Source organism: Aethalodelphis obliquidens, unplaced genomic scaffold, assembly GCF_003676395.1.
Source record: "Aethalodelphis obliquidens isolate GAN/ISIS:26980383/991018 unplaced genomic scaffold, ASM367639v1 scaffold13, whole genome shotgun sequence".
Lineage (NCBI taxonomy): Eukaryota > Metazoa > Chordata > Mammalia > Artiodactyla > Delphinidae > Aethalodelphis > Aethalodelphis obliquidens.
In genome coordinates, this window is record NW_020837957.1 from 25,900,664 (window position 1) to 25,920,267 (window position 19,604).

General features: G+C 36.6%; 1 protein-coding gene across 6 annotated transcripts in view; it reads left to right on the forward strand.

Annotated features, from left to right (window-relative positions):
* ZNF326 (zinc finger protein 326) overlaps positions 1-3,089 on the forward strand; it is a 36,960-nt gene extending 33,871 nt beyond the window's left edge. For all 6 annotated transcript variants that reach the window (XM_027114289.1, XM_027114291.1, XM_027114294.1 and 3 more), the window contains one exon: positions 2,026-3,089. In XM_027114289.1, the coding sequence (XP_026970090.1) occupies positions 2,026-2,385 (360 nt within the window). In that variant the 3' untranslated portion in view covers positions 2,386-3,089. The remainder of the gene's footprint in view (positions 1-2,025) is intronic.
* The last annotated feature ends 16,515 nt before the right edge of the window (positions 3,090-19,604 follow it).

The following is a 19,604-nucleotide window of genomic DNA, read 5'->3' on the forward strand; positions in this document are numbered from 1 at the left end:
CGGATTTCATTCTTACTCCCTTCACTTACCATATTCTTATCTCTTCTCTTGCTTTAGGGAGGTTGGACCGTTAGATGTGAACTCTGTAACTTTTCTCCTTTTTACTTTAGAATTATGTATCTTTTTTCTCACCCTTACTGTTGTCTGTGAAGGAAAACACTCTTTTTTTGCCCTTCATCTATGTTGTTGTTTCATCAGTTATCTCTCTCCTTACTTTCATCTGATTTTTTTTCCTGTTTATTATCTTACTGTTCTTCCCCAAAGAGACATGCTTATGAGTTCCCTAAACTAAAAGTGACTTGACTTTTCCTAGACTCTAGCCCTTCTTATCTCTTTTCTTACTATCATATTTGAAAAGGTAATTAACCTGCATTATGCTCTTTGCTTCCTATATATTATTCACTCTTTAATCTAGTATTTCCCAATTGGAGATGTGTGATTAGAATTCCCTGTGAAGCTAAAATCAAATAAAAATGCTACCCAGGCCCCTTATAAAAGACCTTCTGAATTAGGGTTTCTCAAACTTCTCCGATAAAGATCTCCCTAAATCTTTCTTAAATATGCAGATTACCAGACTTCTTTCCTGGACACTTTGATTCAGAAAGTTTAGGTCTGAAACTAATTCAGGAATTTGTGCTTTTAGCAAGAGCTCCAGTACTTGATTAAATTAAAATATTGGAGTATGGGGTCTGGGCCTGTATGTTTTGAGAGCTTAGGAGGAAATTGTGCAGATTCATTCTTGGGCAGTCATTGCTGTCCAACTTCTATTTACATCATACTTTTGAAACTCTTCTTTCTAAGATTACCAGTGACTTAATTTTCAAATAAAAAATTTTAGCATTTTATTGTTTATTATTTTAAACATACAAAAGTAAAGGGAATAGTATAATAAATCCTTTAAGTACCCTTACTCAGTTTAATATTTATCAGCTTTAGTGAACTTTTCAGTTCTTTTCTGTTACCTGTTTGAATCATTTGACACTGTTGATCTGTTGACTTATTCTTGAAACTTTGTTTTGCCAGATGATATTTTACTATCCTGGGTTTCTTCCTGCCTTGAGTATTCCTTTTCTAACTTCTGTCCCCATGTACAAGCCTTTTCCATAGGTTTTATTCTCAGCCCTTTTTTCCTACTTACTTCCTCAGCCCTACCCTGGGCTTTCCTATTTAAGACCTGGCTTCACTATTCACTCTGTTCAGGCAATTCACAAATCTAAATATCTTATTTTGAAGTCTCTTCTCTGTTTTAGTTGCAGATTTATCGTTGCCTGTTGGACATTTAGACATCTTAAATTCCAATTATATATAGCATATACCTGCTTCTCTTTCCCCATCTTAATTTATCCATTCTGGTAATAGTGTCACTACATCTTTTACCCTTTCCTTTCCTGGGCTATTAGAGTAGCCCCCTCACTAGTATTTCTTCTCTTGCTACTTCCATTCATCCTGCATCTTCCTACCTGGGATATCTTAAAGTGTAGTACCATCTTATACTTTCCTGCTTTAAAAACCTTCATTGCCTCTTCATTTCTTACATCATTAATATAGCCTTCTAATATGCTCCAATTTATGAGACATCATCCAGATACATAATTTAAGTATTTAAATAAATTAAAATATTAAAATTGTATCTGTGAACGTTTAGTGAATTAAAGATGTCTGTTTTTTTAAAAAAGTAAGTCATGATACCTAATACGTTTCTGATTTTCATTTGAGTTTTTAAAAGTGCTTGATTTTCATTTGAATTTTGTAAAGAGAACTTGTAACAGTAGTGCATTGAATATTGATGTAATTAAGTAGAACATAAATCTTCATCTGCTTTGTTTTATGTAGTATAAAGTAATGACTTCAGGAATTTATATACCCACATTGGTATGAAATAAGTACTCAAATATTAAATGAATTTGTTATAAGTTGAAATTAAAAGTTTAAAGTAGTTTATTTTTAATGGTATAGCAAATAAAAATTTCACTGATAAAAAATGAATGTGCTGACTTTAAAAGCTATTGTTTTTCATGTTTTTAGGGTGAGAATCCCTTTGAAATTCAAGATCATTCTCAAGATCAGCAAATAGAAGGAGATGAGGAGGAGGAGGAAAAGATTGATGAACCTATTGAAGAAGAGGAAGAGGAAGAGGAGGAAGAAGAAGAGGAAGTGGGGGAAGTAGAGGAAGTAGAAGAAGTGGAGGAAGTAGAGGAAGTGGGAGAAGGTGGAGGAGTAGAAGGAGTGGGGGACACAGAGGAAGGAGGGGACGTAGAGGGAGAGGGGGAAGTAGGGGCAGTGGAGGAAGGAGAGGGAGAAGGAGAGGGAGTAGGGGAAGTAGAGGAAGAAGAAGCAAAGGAAGAACCTGTCAGCTTCCCCGTTGACCAACCAGAAGAAAATTAAATATAAGGTATTAGTCAGTTTTAAAAGAAGCTTTAAATTTTTGTCCCAATGTGGAAAAGGGTAAGAATATCAGTAGTTTAAAATGAGAGTTAACACCCATGTTGCATGCATTCCACAGATTACAATTTGTTTTATATAATTTCTAAATGTTTGGCATTTGTTTAATAAAATGAAGGTAAGACTATTTTAGTTTAGTTTTTATAGCTACCTAACATAGATTGTTTGTATAATTTTTAAGCTTAATTTTTATTACTTTATTGGTGTTGAGGATAACAGATGTGTATTGTTAGTGTATCTATTCTAATCATTTGAACTTAAATGCTGCTCTTGGGAGTGTATATTCAAGTGTGCATTAATGTTTTGAATACTTACCCTAGAAGAGATAAATTGGGCAAGTATTTTGTGCTCTGTGTATTTTTTTACTGCATTGGACATTGAATATAGTAATTTGCGTTAAGATACGCTTGAAGCCTTTTTGTGACCATGTTTCCCTTTGTAGCAATAAAATGTTTTTTACAAAAACTCTCTCCCTGGATTAGCAATTTAAAATGAAATAGAATTCATCAATTAAATGAATATATAAAATCAGGATTTGCCTTAATGTATGAGTTCAGCTTATAAGTGTTTTAAGATAATTGGAAGACTTGAATTAAAAAAATGTACTTCACTTTTTTTTAAGTATGATTAAAATATTTTAAAACATGTTTCAAATAGAAGTCAGTCTGTAACTGACCTTTCTATATTTGTTTTAATTCATTCCTTTTCTCTGTGCCTGTGTCAGATCTTGAAATCTTCTTGGAAATACATTTGAATACAAATAATTTTTCATAGTTTTATTAGTTGTTTTGTCATGCCTGTTTTTGGCTGAAGAAGCAAGAAGCAAACTATCACTTTTTTAAAAAGAATTATTTCTCTCTTGAATCTATCTCTCCTTTTTATAGCTTGTATGCTTCATACTTAAAAGAAAATAAGATTGATAGATTATCTATTTTCAAATGACCATCTATGTCACTAAAAAAAGTAGTGCTCTTATTTGAATCTTTACTCTGGTCTCTTTTGAGAGGGGGACTCTTCCAGTGAAATTATCTTCTCAAAATTTTGAGGCATTGAATGGATGAACATATGGGTATATCAAGTAATTTTAAGGCATTAAGGGGATGAATGTATGGGCATTTGTAGAATTTCACAGATAATTTCTCTTTTTGCATACAACAAAGCTTTTAAAAATAGATTTTTGAGGTCAATTTGGGTTTATTGTTGTGGGCTAGATTTGCTTATCTTTAAGCTGGGAAAATCCAGTAGGCATTTATATCTGCTTGTAGGGATTTGGAGCCAAGCAAGAGAAGTTTAGTTGAAAGCGGGAGAAATTTGGATCCTATCTAGGAGTCTGTATTTACTTAAATAGGCTGCAGAGAGCCTTTGTGCTCAGGAGTTCAGATTTTAAAGCTAATAGGATTTGGTTGACCTTCCTGTTTCTCTTTTATTTTAAAATTTGGGGGAAGGGCTAAGGTAAAAGGAGAATAGATCCTTTTGAGATTAGAATTGCAGGCAGCCCTCTGTATTCCCAGGTTCCACATCCCCAGATTCAGCCAACTGCAGATCGAAAATATTCGGGAAAAAAGAATTTCAGAAACTTCCTAAAAGCAAAACTTGAATTTGCCAACCACTGGCAACAATTTACATAGCATTTATATTTTATATAGCACTCACATTGTAATTAGGCATTAAAGTAATCTAGAGGATTTAAAGTGTAGGGAAGGATGTGCTTAGGTTATATGCAAATACTATGTCCATTTTATATAACGGACTTGAGCATCTGTGGATTTTGGTATCTGTGTGGGTCATAGAACCAGTTTTGGAACTAGTAGAGTGCTTTAAAAAAAAAAAGTATCCCAAGTAATTTGATATGTGAAACTTTTGGAATTCTGTATAACAAGAATTTGTGTAACAGCTTCTAAGTAAATGTTTTAGAATGAGAGATGAAGACTATCTAAGTATTAATTTTTGTCAGAAATGTAAAAACCTTTATTCAGATTAGCTTATTTGCAGGGTATTAATAAAGTACTTTGTTATTGTACTTTATTCAGAGATTCAAATTTTATATATCTTATCAGATAATTCATAGATGGGCAGTTTAGTTTGCTGGCAGACTAATTTTTGTGATCCTTAGTGTTTATATTTTCAGTATTTTTGTGATAAGGATTTATGTAATATCTGTAATACCCTTTCAACTTCTCTTACCCAAGTATTATTTGTTTTCTTTATGAAAAGGCTAAACATGTAGTTCTAATAACCAAAGAAATTTATATACAACACACACAGTTGTTTAAGCCAGAAGCCTAAGGACTATCCTGTAGTCTTCTCTTTTTATCACTGTCTACCTCCAATCTATAAGAAAGTCTATGTTTTCTACTTCCAAAATTTATCTGCCCACTCTTCTACCTCTGCTGCTACCAACCCCAGTTCAAGTCACGATCATCTCTTTCCTGAACTATTGAAATAGCTTATTAACTAATCTTGCTTCCACTCTTACCCTGCTAGGGTTCAGTTTTCCACACAGAAGTATAGTCTTTTAAAAATGTTAATTCAGATAACGTTAGTCTCCTGAGGTTTTTTTTTGGTTCCCGTACAGTCAGTCCAAACTCCTTATCGTGGCATTCAGGCCTGGTTTAGTTTTCCGACTTAATATCATGTCATTTTCCCCACTAGGTACGATGGCTTTTTGTTGGTTTTTAATGAAACTCTTGCCTATCTCCAGACCTTTGCATTTTCTGTAACCTATACCTGTCAGCTTTCTTTAGCAGACACTTCATCCTTTCTAACATTTATGGGTACCATAAATGTTAGAAAAGGCTTTTCTGAGGAAAGAAGGATATTAGTTCTTAGATTTTTGTAAAAGAGTTTGGGACCATCTGTGTCCCAGATGTACTAGATCATATTCTTTGGTGATGGTATGTTTTTAACAAATATCCCAGGTGATTCTGATGATAGTGATCAGTGATTGCATTTGAGAATATTTATAGTGCCTTCAAACAAATTTAAGTGCCTGCAACTCTCATATCAAAGCAGGAGCTTTTGTCCTTTAATAAGCTGATATAAGTTTGGGAGAGACTCCATTATATTTTGCAAAAGCATTGGAATGACCTGTTATAGACTTCTGAGGAGTCAGAAAAGGGTCTTGTTTTTGTTCTTTCCCCTCTTACTGGATTATTTAATTCTTACAAGCATTTTGTAGTCATAGGAATAGTAGTTCTCCCATATAACAAGCTTTCTCTTGTTTCATTCCCCTACTTGAAATCCTTCATTGGCTTTCATTACCAGTTAGTATAATATTCAGATCCTTTTAGTGTGGCATCCGTGTTTTGTTTTGTTCCTTGTCTGCTTCTCCGGCCTTATATATCAGCCTTAACATATTTATATTAACTGCCTGTTCCCATAAACATTTTAATTTATGATCCTACTTCAGGAGACAGGAGTGGTTCTTAGAGTTGCCAAGACTATATTATAACATCTAGATATTATATTTGTATTTTATAATATCACACTATTATAAAATATACTCACATCTTATATTTTATAGTAGTATAATATATAATATATAATTATATAATATCCTTTCTAAGAATGAGATTGAGGTAAAAATAACAAAATATCTACAGAAATTTGTATCCCAAAAGTCACAGACATACATATAGATAAAAGAACTACAAAGGCAGTATTGGTAGTATTACATGTTAAAACATACTTGAGAATTCTATTTTTATTGACAGATTGTTTTTACTATAGAGATAGTATCAAGTTATCATGTTATTAGACTTAAATTCTTTAACATTTGCTTCACCTACCAAATTGTCCTTGCTTTGAATACAGACTTTTTTCTCTATATATGTAAAATATACATACCATAAAATTTACCACTTTAACCATTTTTGAGTGTACAATTCAGGGGCATTAATGACAAGCAAACTTTTTATTACAGTTTGCCATCCATTGTCATTATGCTGATGGACAGAAAATGGAGTAGTCATGCTGGCAGAAATGTTTCAGTCCATGGGGGACTTACAGTTCATGTTATAAATTAATAATTTGACTTTATTTGATAGTTATAGTTCCTACCCTGATAGCTGGATCTCTACTTGGCGTGCAAACAAAATCAGGGAGCCTGCAAGGCTGGGGGCAATTTTGGCTGTGGTGAATTCAGTCTGCGCTGCCACCATTTGAGGGCTCCTTGGAAGCAGTCATACTAGTCTCTTCCCACTTTTCTCTCTTGATGTTCCTAGTTATTGTTCATCTGTTTCCGTTAAAAAAATTTTTTTTAAGTTAGTATATTGGGGTAGAGGTGAGGCGGTGTTAATGGAGATGGGAGATGGTCTCCCTGGTGACTGGGAATATGGAAGGGAACTACAAGTAGCTTCGTTATTAGATGAATATAAAGTATGAATTTGGGTAGAGTTCCAGATCAAAATGCATACTGGATTTAAGTTACTGTCTTCTAAAGTTTTATTAAAATTACTGAAGATATACAATGATAAAAAATTATAATAAGATAAATCCATAAACACACTGGAAACACAACTAGGGTGCTGTGAGGCATTTCTAGAAGATATAAGGAACCAGATTTTGGTGAAAAGAAGAGAGCTACAGCCACATACAGATAACAGTTAAGGAATTACCTTTATTTTTAGAGGCAGCTGTGAGAGTGAGTGGCTATAGTATGACAAGACATTTTTTTTAAAAAAACATCTTTATTGGAGTATAATTGCTTTACAGTGGTGTGTTAGTTTCTGCTTTATAACAAACTGAATCAGTTATACATATGTTCCCATATCTCTTCCCTCTTGTGTCTCCCTCCCTCCCACCCTCCCTATCCCACCCTTCCAGGTGGTCACAAAGCACCAGGCTGATCTCCTTGTGCTATGCGGCTGCTTCCCACTAGCTAGCTATTTTATGTTTGGTAGTGTATATATGTTCATGCCACTCTCTCACTTTGTCACAGCTTACCCTTCCCCCTCCCCATATCCTCAAGTCCATTCTCTACTAGGTCTGTGTCTTTATTCCCGTCTTGCCCCTAGGTTCTTCATGACTTTTTTTTTCCCTTAGATTCCATATATATGTGTTAGTGTACGGTATTTGTTTTTCTCTTTCTGACTTACTTCATTCTGTATGACAGACTCTAGGTCCATCCACCTCACTACAAATAACTCAATTTTGTCTCTTTTTATGGCTGAGTAATATTCCGTTGTATATATGTGCCCCATCTTCTTTATCCATTCATCTGTTGATGGACACTTAGGTTGTTTCCATCTCTGGGCTATTGTAAATAGAGCTGCATTGAACATTTTGGTACATGACTCTTTTTGAATGATGGTTTTCTCAGGGTATATGCCCAGTAATGGGATTGCTGGGTCGTATGGTAGTTCTGTTTTTAGTTTTGTAAGGAACCTCCATACTGTTCTCCATAGTGGCTGTATCAATTTACATTCCCACCAACAGTGCAAGAGGGTTCCCTTTTCTCCACACCCTCTCCAGCATTTATTGTTTCTAGATTTTTTGATAATGGCCATTCTGACTGGTGTGAGATGATATCTCATTGTAGTTTTGATTTGTATTTCTCTAATGATTAATGATGTTGAGCATTCTTTCTTGTGTTTGTTGGCAATCTGTATATCTTCTTTGAAGAAATGTCTATTTAGGTCGTCTGCCCATTTTTGGATTGGGTTGTTTGTTTTTCTGATATTGAGCTGCATGAGCTGCTTGCAAATTTTGGAGATTAATGCTTTGTCAGTTGCTTCATTTGCAAGTATTTATTCCCATTCTGAGGATTGTCTTTTCGTTTTGTTTATGGTTTCCTTTGCTGTGCAAAAAGCTTTTAAATTTCATTAGGTCCCATTTTTTAATTTTTATTTCCATTTCTCTAAGAGGTGGGTCAAAAAGGATCTTGCTGTGATTTATGTCATAGAGTGTTCTGCCTCTGTTTTCCTCTAAGAGTTTGATAGTGTCTGACCTTACATTTAGGTCTTTAATCAATTTTGAGTTTATTTTTGTCTGTGGTGTTAGGGAGTGTTCTAATTTCATTCTTTTACATGTAGCTGTCCAGTTTTCCCAGCACCACGTATTGAAGACACTGTCTTTTTTCCATTGTATATTTTTGCCTTCTTTATCAAAAATAAGGTGACCAGGGCTTCCCTGGTGGCGCAGTGGTTGAGAGTCCGCCTGCCGATGCAGGGGACGCGGGTTCGTGCCCCGGTCCGGGAAGATCCCACATGCCGCAGAGCGGCTGGGCCCGTGAGCCGTGGCTGCTGAGCCTGTGCGTCCGGAGCCTGTGCGCCGCAATGGGAGAGGCCACAACAGTAAGAGGCCCACGTACCACAAAAAAACAAAACAAAAAAAAATAAAAAAAAAATAAGGTGACCATATGTGTATGGGTTTATCTCTGGGCTTTCTGTCCTGTTCCATTGATCCATATTTCTGTTTTTGTGCCAGTACCATACTGTCTTGATTACTGTAGCTTTGTAGTATAGTCTGAAGTCAGGGAGCCTGATTCCTCCAGCTCCGTTTTTCTTTCTCAAGATTGCTTTGGCTATTCGGGGTCTTTTGTGTTTCCATACAAATTGTGAAATTTTTTGTTCTAGTTCTGTGAAAAATGCCAGTGGTAGTTTCATAGGGATTGCATTGAATCTGTAGATTGCTTTTGGGTAGTAGAGTCATTTTCACAATGTTGATTCTTCCAATCCAAGAACATGGTATATCTCTCCATCTATTTGTATTATCTTTAATTTCTTTCATCAGTGTCTTATAATTTTCTGCATACAGGTCTTTTGTCTCCTTAGGTAGGTTTATTCCTAGATATTTTATTCTTTTTGTTGCAGTGGTAAATGGGAGTGTTTTCTTAATTTCACTTTCAGATTTTTCATCATTAGTGTATAGCAATGCCAGAGATTTATGTGCATTAATTTTGTATCCTGCTACTTTACCAAATTCATTGATTAGCTCTAGTAGTTCTCTGGTAGCATCTTTAGGATTCTCTATGTATAGTATCATGTCATCTGCAAACAGTGACAGCTTTATTTCTTCTTTTCCAAGTTGGATTCCTTTTATTTCTTTTTCTTGTCTGATTGCTGTGGCTAGGACTTCCAAAACTATGTTGAATAATTGTGGTGAGAGTGGGCAACCTTGTCTTTTTCCTGATCTTAGTGGAAATGGTTTCAGTTTTCCACCATTGAGGACGATGTTGGCTGTGGGTTTGTCATATATGGACTTTATTATGTTGAGGAAAGTTCCCTCTATGCCTATTTTCTGCAGGGTTTTTCTCATAAATGGGTGTTGAATTTTGTCAAAAGCTTTCTCTGCATCTATTAAGATGATCATATGGTTTTTCTCCTTCAGTTTGTTAATATGGTGTATCACATTGATTGATTTGCGTATATTGAAGAATCCTTGCATTCCTGGGATAAACGCCCCCCCCCCCCCGATCATGGCTTATGATTGTTTTAATGTGCTGTTGGATTCTGTTTGTTAGTGTTTTGTTGAGGATTTTTGCATCTATGTCCATCAGTGATATTGGCCTGTAGTTTTCTTTCTTTGTGACATCTTTGTCTGGTTTTGGTATCAGGGTGATGGTGCCTTCGTAGAATGAGTTTGGGAGTGTTCCTCCCTCTGCTATATTTTGGAAGAGTTTGAGAAGGATAGGTGTTAGCTCTTCTCTAAATGTTTGATAGAATTTGCCTGTGAAGCCATCTGGTCCTTGGCTTTTGTTTGTTGGAAGATTTTTAATCACAGTTTCAATTTCAGTGCTTGTGATTGGTCTGTTCATATTTTTTGTTTCTTCCTGGTTCAGTCTGGCAGGTTATGCATTTCTAAGAATTTGTCTATTCCTTCCAGGTTGTCCATTTTATTGGCATAGACTTGCTTGTCGTAATCTCTCATGATCCTTTGTATTTCTGCAGTGTCAGTTGTTACTTCTCCTTTTTCATTTTTAATTCTATTGATTTCAGTTTTCTCCCTTTTTTTCTTGATGAGTCCTGCTAATGGTTTATCACTTTTGTTTATCTTCTCAAAAAAACAGCTTTTAGTTTTATTGATCTTTCCTATCGTTTCCTTCATTTCTTTTACATTTATTTCTGATCTGATCTTTATGATTTCTTTCCTTTTGCTAACTTTGGGGTTTTTTTGGTTCTTTCTCTAATTGCTTTAGATGTAAGGTTAGGTTGTTTATTTGAGATGTTTCTTGTTTCTTAAGGTAGGATTGTATTGCTATAAACTTCCCTCTTAGAACTGCTGTTGCTGCATCCCATAGCTTTTGGGTCATCTTGTTTTCATTGTCAGTTGTTTCTAGGTATTTTTAAATTTTCTCTTTGATTTCTTCAGTGAGCTCTTGGTTATTAGGTAGTGTATTGTTTAGCCTCCACCTGTTTGTATACTTTACAGATTTTTTCCTGTAATTGATATCTAGTCTCATAGCGTTGTGGTCGGAAAAGATACTTGATACAATTTCAATTTTCTTAAATTTACCGAGGCTTGATTTGTGACCCAAGATATGATCTATCCTGGAGAATGTTCCATGAGCACTTGAAAAGAATGTGTATTCTGTTGTTTTGCATAGAATGTCCTATAAGTATCAATTAAGTCCATCTTGTTTAGTATATCATTTAAAGCTTGTATTTCCTTATTTATTTTCATTTTGGATGATCTGTCCATTAATGAAAGTGGGGTGTTAAAGTCCCCTACTATGATTGTGTTACTCTCAATTTCCCCTTTTATGGCTGTTTGTATTTGCCTTATGTATTGAGGTGCTCCTTTGTTGGGTGCATAAATATTTACAATTATTATAACTTCTTGGATCGATCCCTTGATCATTATGTAGTGTCTTTGTCTCTTGTAATAGTCTTTATTTTAAAGTCTATTTTGTCTGATATGAGAATTGCTACTCCAGCTTTCTTTTGATTTCCATTTGCATGAAATATCTTTTTCCATCCCCTCACTTTCAGTCTGTATGTGTCCCTAGGTCTGAAGTGGGTCTCTTGTAGACAGCATATATATGGGTCTTGGTTTTGTATCCATTCAGCCAGTCTGTGTCTTTTGGTGGGAGCAGTTAATCCATTTACATTTAAGGTAATTATTGATATGTATGTTCCTATTCCCATTTTCTTAATTGTTTTGGGTTTGTTATTGTAGGTCTTTTCCTTCTCTAGTGTTTCCTGCCTAGAGAAGTTCCTTTAGCATTTGTTGTAAAGCTGGTTTGGTGGTACTGAATTCTCTTAGCTTTTGCTTGTCTGTAAAGGTTTTAATTTCTCCATCAATTCTGAATGAAATCCTTCTTGGGTAGAGTAATCTTGGTTGTAGGTTTCTCCCCTTCATCACTTTAAATATGTGCTGCCACTCCCTTCTGGCCTGCAGAGTTTCTGCTGAAAGATCAGCTGTTAACCTTATGGGGATTCCCTTGTATGTTATTTGTTGTTTTTCCCTTGCTGCTTTTAATATTTGTCCTTTGTAATTTTTGATAGTTTGATTAATATGTGTCTTGGCGTGTTTCTCCTTGGATTTATCCTATTTGGGACTCTCTGTGCTTCCTGGACTTGATTAACTATTTCCTTTCCCATGTTAGGGAAGTTTTCAACTATAATCTCTTCAAATATTTTCTCAGTCCCTTTCTTTTTCCTTTCTTCTTCTGGGACCCCTATAATTCGAATGTTGGTGCATTTAATGTTGTTCCAGAGGTCTCTGAGACTGTCCTCAGGTCTTTTCATTCTTTTTTCTTTATTCTGCTCTGCCAGTAGTTATTTCCACTATTTTATCTTCCAGGTCACTTATCCGTTCTTCTGCCTCAGTTATTCTGCTATTGATCCCTTCTAGAGTAGTTGTAATTTCATTTATTGTGTTGTTCATCTTTGCTTGTTTCCTCTTTAGTTCTTCTAGGTCCTTGTTAAATGTTTCTTGCATTTTCTCTATTCTATTTCCTAGATTTTGGATCATCTGTACTATCATTATTCTGAATTGTTTTTCAGGTAGACTGCCTATTTCCTCTTCATTTGTTAGGCCTGGTGGGTTTTTACCTTGCTCCTTCACCTGCTGTGTGTTTTTCTGTCTTTTCATTTTGCTTATATTACTGTTTGGGGTCTCCTTTTTGCAGACCGCAGGTTCATAGTTCCCGTTGTTTTTGGTGTCTGTCCCCAGTGGCTAAGGTTGGTTCAGTGGGTTTTGTCGGTTTCCTGGTGGAGGGGACTAGTGCCTGTGTTCTGGTGGATGAGGGTGGATCTTGTCTTTCTGGTGGGCAGGTCCACGTCTGGTATGTGTTTTGGGGTGTCTGTGGCCTTATTATGATTTTAGGCAGCCTCTCTGGTAATGCATGGGGTTGTGTTCCTGTCTTGCTAGTTGTTTGGCATAGGGTGTCCAGCACTGTAGCTTGCTGGTCGTTGAGTGAAGCTGGGTCTTGGTGTTGAGATGGAGATCTCTGGGAGATTTTCACTGTTTGATAGTACGTGGAGCTGGAGGTCTATTGTGGACCAGTGTCCTGAAGTTGGCTCTCCCACCTCAGAGGCACAGCCCTCACTCCTGGCTGAAGCACCAAGAGCCTTTCATCCACATGACTCAGAATGAAAGGGAGAAAAAATAGAGAAAGAAGATAAAATAAAATAAATTTATTAAAATAAAAAATAATTATTTAGAAAAAACAATTTTTAAGTAAAAAAAAAAATACGGACAGACAGAACCCTAGGACAAATGGTAAATGTAAAGCTATACAGACAAAATCACACAGAGATGCATACACATACACACTAACAGGAAGAGAAAAAGGGGGAAAAAATATACCTTTGCTCCCAAAGTCCACCTCCTCAATTTGGGATGATTTGTTGTCTGTTCAGTTATTCCACCGATGCAGGGTACATGAAGCTGATTGTGGAGATTTAATCCGCTGCTCCTGAGGCTGCTGGGAGAGATTTCCCTTTCTCTTCTGTGTTCTCACAGCTCCCGGGGCTCAGCTTTGGCTTTGGCCCCGCCTCCGCGTGTAGGTCGCCGGAGGGCGTCTGTTCTTCGCTCAGACAGGACGGGGTTAAAGGAGTCGCTGCTTCGGGGACTCTGCCTCACTCAGGCCGCGGGGCGAGAGGGGTACGGATGCGGGGCAAGCCTGCGGCGGCAGAGGCCACTGTGACGTTGCACCAGCCTGAGGCACGCCGTGTGTTCTTCCGGGGAAGTTGTCCCTGGGTCACGGGACTCTGGCAGTGACGGGCTGCACAGACTCCTGGGAGGGGAGGTGTGGAGAGTGACCTGTGCTTGCACACAGGTTTTTTGGTCGCGGCAGCAGCAGCCTTAGCGTCCCATGCCCATCTCTGGGATCTGCACTGATAGCCGTGGCTCGCAACCGACAAGACAGATTTTTAAAGGACAGTAGTTACACTAGTCTCTGGCTCAGAGCTGTTGGTTCATAGATTCCCTCCAAGTGAAAGCCAAACTCAGCTTGCTGTTTGCCAAATGGAGTGAGGCTTCTGATACAGGAGACTGCCAGAGGATATATCTAGGGGCCATCAAAGTGTGGCAACGCCCTATGTGTTTTGTGGGTACCACAAGGAGCTTTGATTCCTCATACTTAGAAAACACGCAAACAAAAACCTGGTGGCTGTCCATTTCCCATTTTCCCTACTGACTTCCTCCCCTCTTCCTTGACAATTAGAATGCTAGGTTCCTTGTAATAAAAAACTGCCAGGGAATTGCACTCAGACTGAGAAAATAAACTTCAGGTAACAATAGTGAAAAATCTAGTAGTTGGCAAGACTCCCACTGCCTGTTTTCATATGAATTTTACATTTTTAAAGGGTTGTAGAAAACGAAAACAAAGCATATATGACAGATACCTAATGTGTCTCTCAAAGCCTAAAATACTTTGCTAACTGGCCCTTTACAGAAAACGTTTGCTGGTCCCTAGGCTCTCATATTAGACAACAACCTAGAAGCAAAAAACATTGAAGGAAAAGAGCAACATGAAAGATAGGCAGGAACCTTAACAAGCAGAAATAATTCCTAGGGAAGTAATGCAGGGGAGACAGAAAGAACTTTGAGTAAGCATAATTAGTATTATATGTAATAATAGTAATTATCATAATTATTTTTATATGTTATTCTTGGATAGTGTTATATATGATAATCTTCAAAGCGATTTGAGAGATTGCACTAATTTAAAAAATGCAAACTTATGAAGAAGTATCTTGAAAATAAAAAATAGTTGCTAAAGTAAAAATCTCTGTTTTAGGCCAAGTAATTGAATAAACATGACTGAAAATCAAATTACTGACCTAGAATTTTGAGCTAAGGAGTACTTCCAGAATCTTATGAGAAGAGATCAAATAGGTGGAAATAATGAGAAAAGTTAAGAGACATAGATGCTCCAGGTAAATACCATCCATTTAAAATAAAACTTGATGAGTTTAGGAGCCATAGAGAGAATTCACCATTGACTATCCAGCATACATCACAGTGCCAGGCACGTGGTAAGTGATCAATATTTTCAAATGAATGAATGAATGTGTGTATGTGTGTATGAGTTCCAGAAGGTGAGAACAGAAAAAGCTGAAGAAAAGAAATAATAGGAAAAAAATTCTGATGAAAGACTGATCTCATATTAAAAAGCCTAAGTACTGAGAAAAAATAATGGAAAAGGAGACATTTGAAAAATAACTCGACAAAATTTATGTAATGCCAGGATAAAAAGATAATTTCAAAATATCTAAAGAGAAACAATTTACCTACAAGCAGAAAATCACATTGGTCTCAGACTTGTTGTCTGTACATTGGGATACTAAAAGATACTGTTATTTTTAAAGTTATGAAGAGAAATTGTTTTGAATTCAGAATTCTATGTTGAGTTAAACTATCATTTGAGAGTGAGTACACAATAAAGGCATTTTAGAAATTCTAGAACATGGAAGGATTTGGGAATTAACTGTCAGATACTATGAACTCAATAACATGAAATCAAATTATGTGATGAAAAACTGTTGACAGGGAGAAACAGATTTGCTGTCATAGCTAAGTATTTGAACACAGCTCTTTCAAAAATTATTAGATGAAGGGTTCAAAATTGAGGACACAGTTTTTGAATCATACAATTCAAAAACTTTAATCGTTATAGAGTATTTTCAAATACCATGAAAAAATGACTATAAAGCAGGTCACAAAGAAGTCATATAGGCTCCATTCTATTATCACAGCACAATAAGCTAGAAATTAACAGGTGTTTAGCAACCAATAAAAATCAGATACAAAAGAAAACTGTTGTGATGCTTTCATTAAAAGAAAAATGAAATTTCAAGAAAGAATTTCTGTTTTATTTAAGCTGTTCCAGATTATACAGAAATCTGAAACACTTCTCAACTTGGTCTCCGAGACTAGCATTACCCTTATTCCAGAATGTTGTGTATCAAATATAACGATAGATCAGTCTCCCTTAGGAACAAATGTAATCGTTGAAAAGAACATTCACAAATTAAATCCAAAAGAATGTGGTCATGGCAAAGTAGGGTTTATCCAAAGAATACAAAATAATCTATTAATGTAACTCAATACATTAGGAATCTATTAATGTGACTTTGATAAAAGGCAGATTAAATGAGAAAAAATATCATGTGATAATCTTGACAGATGCTGGAACCATATTTCCTAAAATGTAATGCTCATTCCAGATTTAAATCTTGTCAGGCTGGGAATAGAAAGACCGTTTTCAACTTGATTAAGGACATCTACCAGAAACTTTTCAGCAGATGTTCACAATCATTTAACCACAAGAACTAGAAATATTAGGGAGAGGCAATGCAGTCGTTATTTCAGGTGATGTGATTGTGGAGATTGTACCTCCAAGAGATTCAAGTCAAAAGCTATTAGAAATAATAAGAGGTAGTTTTGCTTAATAGTTCAACATACAAAAAACTGCTTTTTTTTTTTTTTTTTTTTTTTTTTTGTGGTATGCGGGCCTCTCTCTTTTGTGGCCTCTCCCGTTGCGGAGCACAGGCTCCGGACGTGTAGGCTCAGCGGCCATGGCTCACGGGCCCAGCCGCTCCGCGGTGTGTGGGATCTTCCCGAACAGGGGCACGAACCCGTGTCCCCTGTATCGGCAGGAGGACTCTCAACCACTGCGCCACCAGGGAAGCCCCAAAAACCTGTAGCTTTCTATTGACTGGTATGGGCCAATTGGAAATGTAATTTAAAAAATCCTATTTGCAATAAAAATCTGAACAATATACTATTTAGGAATAAACAGTGGGAAAGTGTAAGATCCATATGAGGAAAACTATGCATTTTAATGAAGGATGTAAAACATTTGAATAAATAGTTTATGTTGTTGTTTGTAAAAACTCAGTATTGTCCGGATGTCAGTTATCGTCAAATGAATTCATAAATTAATTAAAACCCCAGTGGGGTTTCATTACTTAGTGTTGACTGTGAGAGAAATTAAATGTAACAGCAGCTTAAGATTGAAGTGTCTTTCTCGTAAAAGTTCAGGTGGGCAATACAAGGCTGGTGGTGCCCTTCCAGGTGTCAGAATCTGAGGCTCCCTCTATATTGTTGTGCCATCTTTCACAATCTCTAATCTCCAATCATCCTGTCTATATTCCAGTCAGTGGAGAGGAAGAAAAGAAGAAAGTCACACATCTTCAGTTTGAGAACAGGTCCCAGAAATTGTACCTACATCTGTACATTATTCTTTTCAATGGAAGTAGTAACCAATCTATAATAGAATAGAAAAGAGTTTATTTGAGCCAAACGGGACTGGAAAGACAGATTCTGAGCCTGAGAGACGCAGATTCAAGAAGCATTTTTTTTTTTTTATTGGAGTATAATTGCTTTACAATGTTGTATTAGTTTCTGCTGTGCAGTGTATCATCTATATGTATACATATATCCCCTCCCTCTAGGACCTCCCCCCTCATCTCACCCAGCTAGGTCATCACAGAGCACCGAGCTGAGCTCCCTGTGCTATATAGCAGGTTCCCACTAGTTATTTTACACATGGTAATGTATTTATGTCAAACATAATCTCCCAATTCATCTCACCCTCCCCTTCCCCCACCCCATGTCCACATGTCCATTCTCTACGGCTGCGTTTCTATTCCTGCCCTGCAAATAGGTTCATCTGTGCCATTTTTCTAGATTCCAAATATATGTGTTAATATATGATATTTGTTTTTCTCTTTCTGACTTACTTCACTCTGTATGACAGACTCTAGGTCCACCTACATCTCTTCAAATGACCCAATTTCATTTCTTTTTATGGCTGAGTAATAGTCCATTATATACATACATATATATATATATATATATATATATATATATATATATATATATATACCACATCTTCTTTATCCATTCATCTGTTGATGGACACTTAGGTTTCTTCCATGTCCTGGCTATTGTAAATAGAGCTGCAATGAACATTGGGGTGCATGTGTCTATTTGAATTATGGTTTTCTCGGTATATGTCCAATAGTGGGATTGCTGGGTCATATGGTAGTTCTATTTTTAGTTTTTTAAGGAACCTCCATACTGTTCTCCATAGTGGCTATATCAGTTTACATTCCCACCAACAGTGCAAGAGGGTTCCCTTTTCTCCATACCCGCTCCAGCATTTATTGCTTGTAGATATTTTGATGATGGCCATTCTGACCAGTGTGAGGTGATACCTCATTGTAGTTTTGATTTGCATTTCTCTAGTAATTAGTGATGTTGAGCATCTTTTCATGTGCCTCTTGGCCATCTGTATGTCTTCTTTGGTGACATGTTTCTTTAGGTCTTTTGCCCATTTTTTGATTGGTTTCTTTGTTTTTTCGCTATAGAGCTGCATGAGCTGTTTGTATATTTTGGAGATTGATCCTTTGTCCATTGCTTCATTTGCAAATATTTTCTCCCATACTGCAGGTTGTCTTTTCATCTTGTTTATGGTTTCCTTTGCTGTGTGAAAACTTTCTTTCTTTTCTTTTTTAAAATGTATTTAATTTATTTGTATATATCAGAGAAAAAGAGTAAGTGAAACTGAAGGAATTGTCAAACGTCAAGTAAAGTAAATATAATTTCGCAGTAAGATATACTGTTTCTTGGGATATTCCTCCAGAGTTAAGAAAAAAGACTGCAAAACATGAAGGTACAGTGTCATTCTTTTTGAGAAATAACGTATATACAATAAAGTGCACAAATCTTCGTATAGGTGTCATTGGTGTTTTTTTTTTTTTTTTTTTTTTTTTTGCGGTATGCGGGCCTCTCACTGTTGTGGCCTCTCCCGCCGCGGAGCACAGGCTCCGGACGCGCAGGCTCAGCGGCCATGGCTCACGGGCCCAGCCGCTCCGCGGCATGTGGGATCTTCCCAAACTGGGGCACGAACCCGCATCCCCTGCATTGGCAGGCGGACTCTCAACCACTGCGCCACCAGGGAAGCCCTCATTGGTGTTTTTAGGTTGTGTTTTAGTTGTAGACAGTCAGGTATCTTATACTTCTTCCCAGAACCCCTCCTGTACTTGACTTCTCAACTTTCATATACTGTGAGTTTTATTACATTTAGTTCTTTAGTCATAATTCCCATGATTGTTTTTTTTAACATCTTTATGGAGTATAATTGCTTTACAATGTTGTGTTAGTTTCTGCTGTATAACACAGTGAATCAGCTATATGCATATGTATATCCCCATATCCCCTCCTTCTTGCATCTCCCTCCCACCCTCCTATCCCACTCCTCTAGGTGGTTGCAAAGCACCGAGCTGATCTCCCTGTGCTAATGCAGCTGCTTTCCACTAGCTAGCTATTTTACATTTGGTAGTGTATATATGTCAGTGTTACTCTCTCACTTCGTCTCAGCTTACCCTTCCCCCTTGCCATGTCCTCAAGTCCATTCTCTACATGTGTGCCTTTATTCATGACCTGTGCCAAGATTCATCAGAACCGTTTTTTTTGTTTTTGGATTCCATATATATGTGTTAGCATACGGTATTTGTTTTTCTCTTTCTGACTTACTTCACTCTGTATGACAGACTAAATAACTAAAAATAGAACTACCATATGACCCAGCAATCCCACTACTGGGCATATACCCTGAGAAAACCATAAATCACAAAAAGTCATGTACCACAATGTTCATCACAGCACTATTTACAATAGCTAGGACATGGAAGCAACCTAAGTGTCCATCGACAGATGTGTGAAGGCTTTTAAGTTTAATTAGGTCCCATTTGCTTATTTTTGTT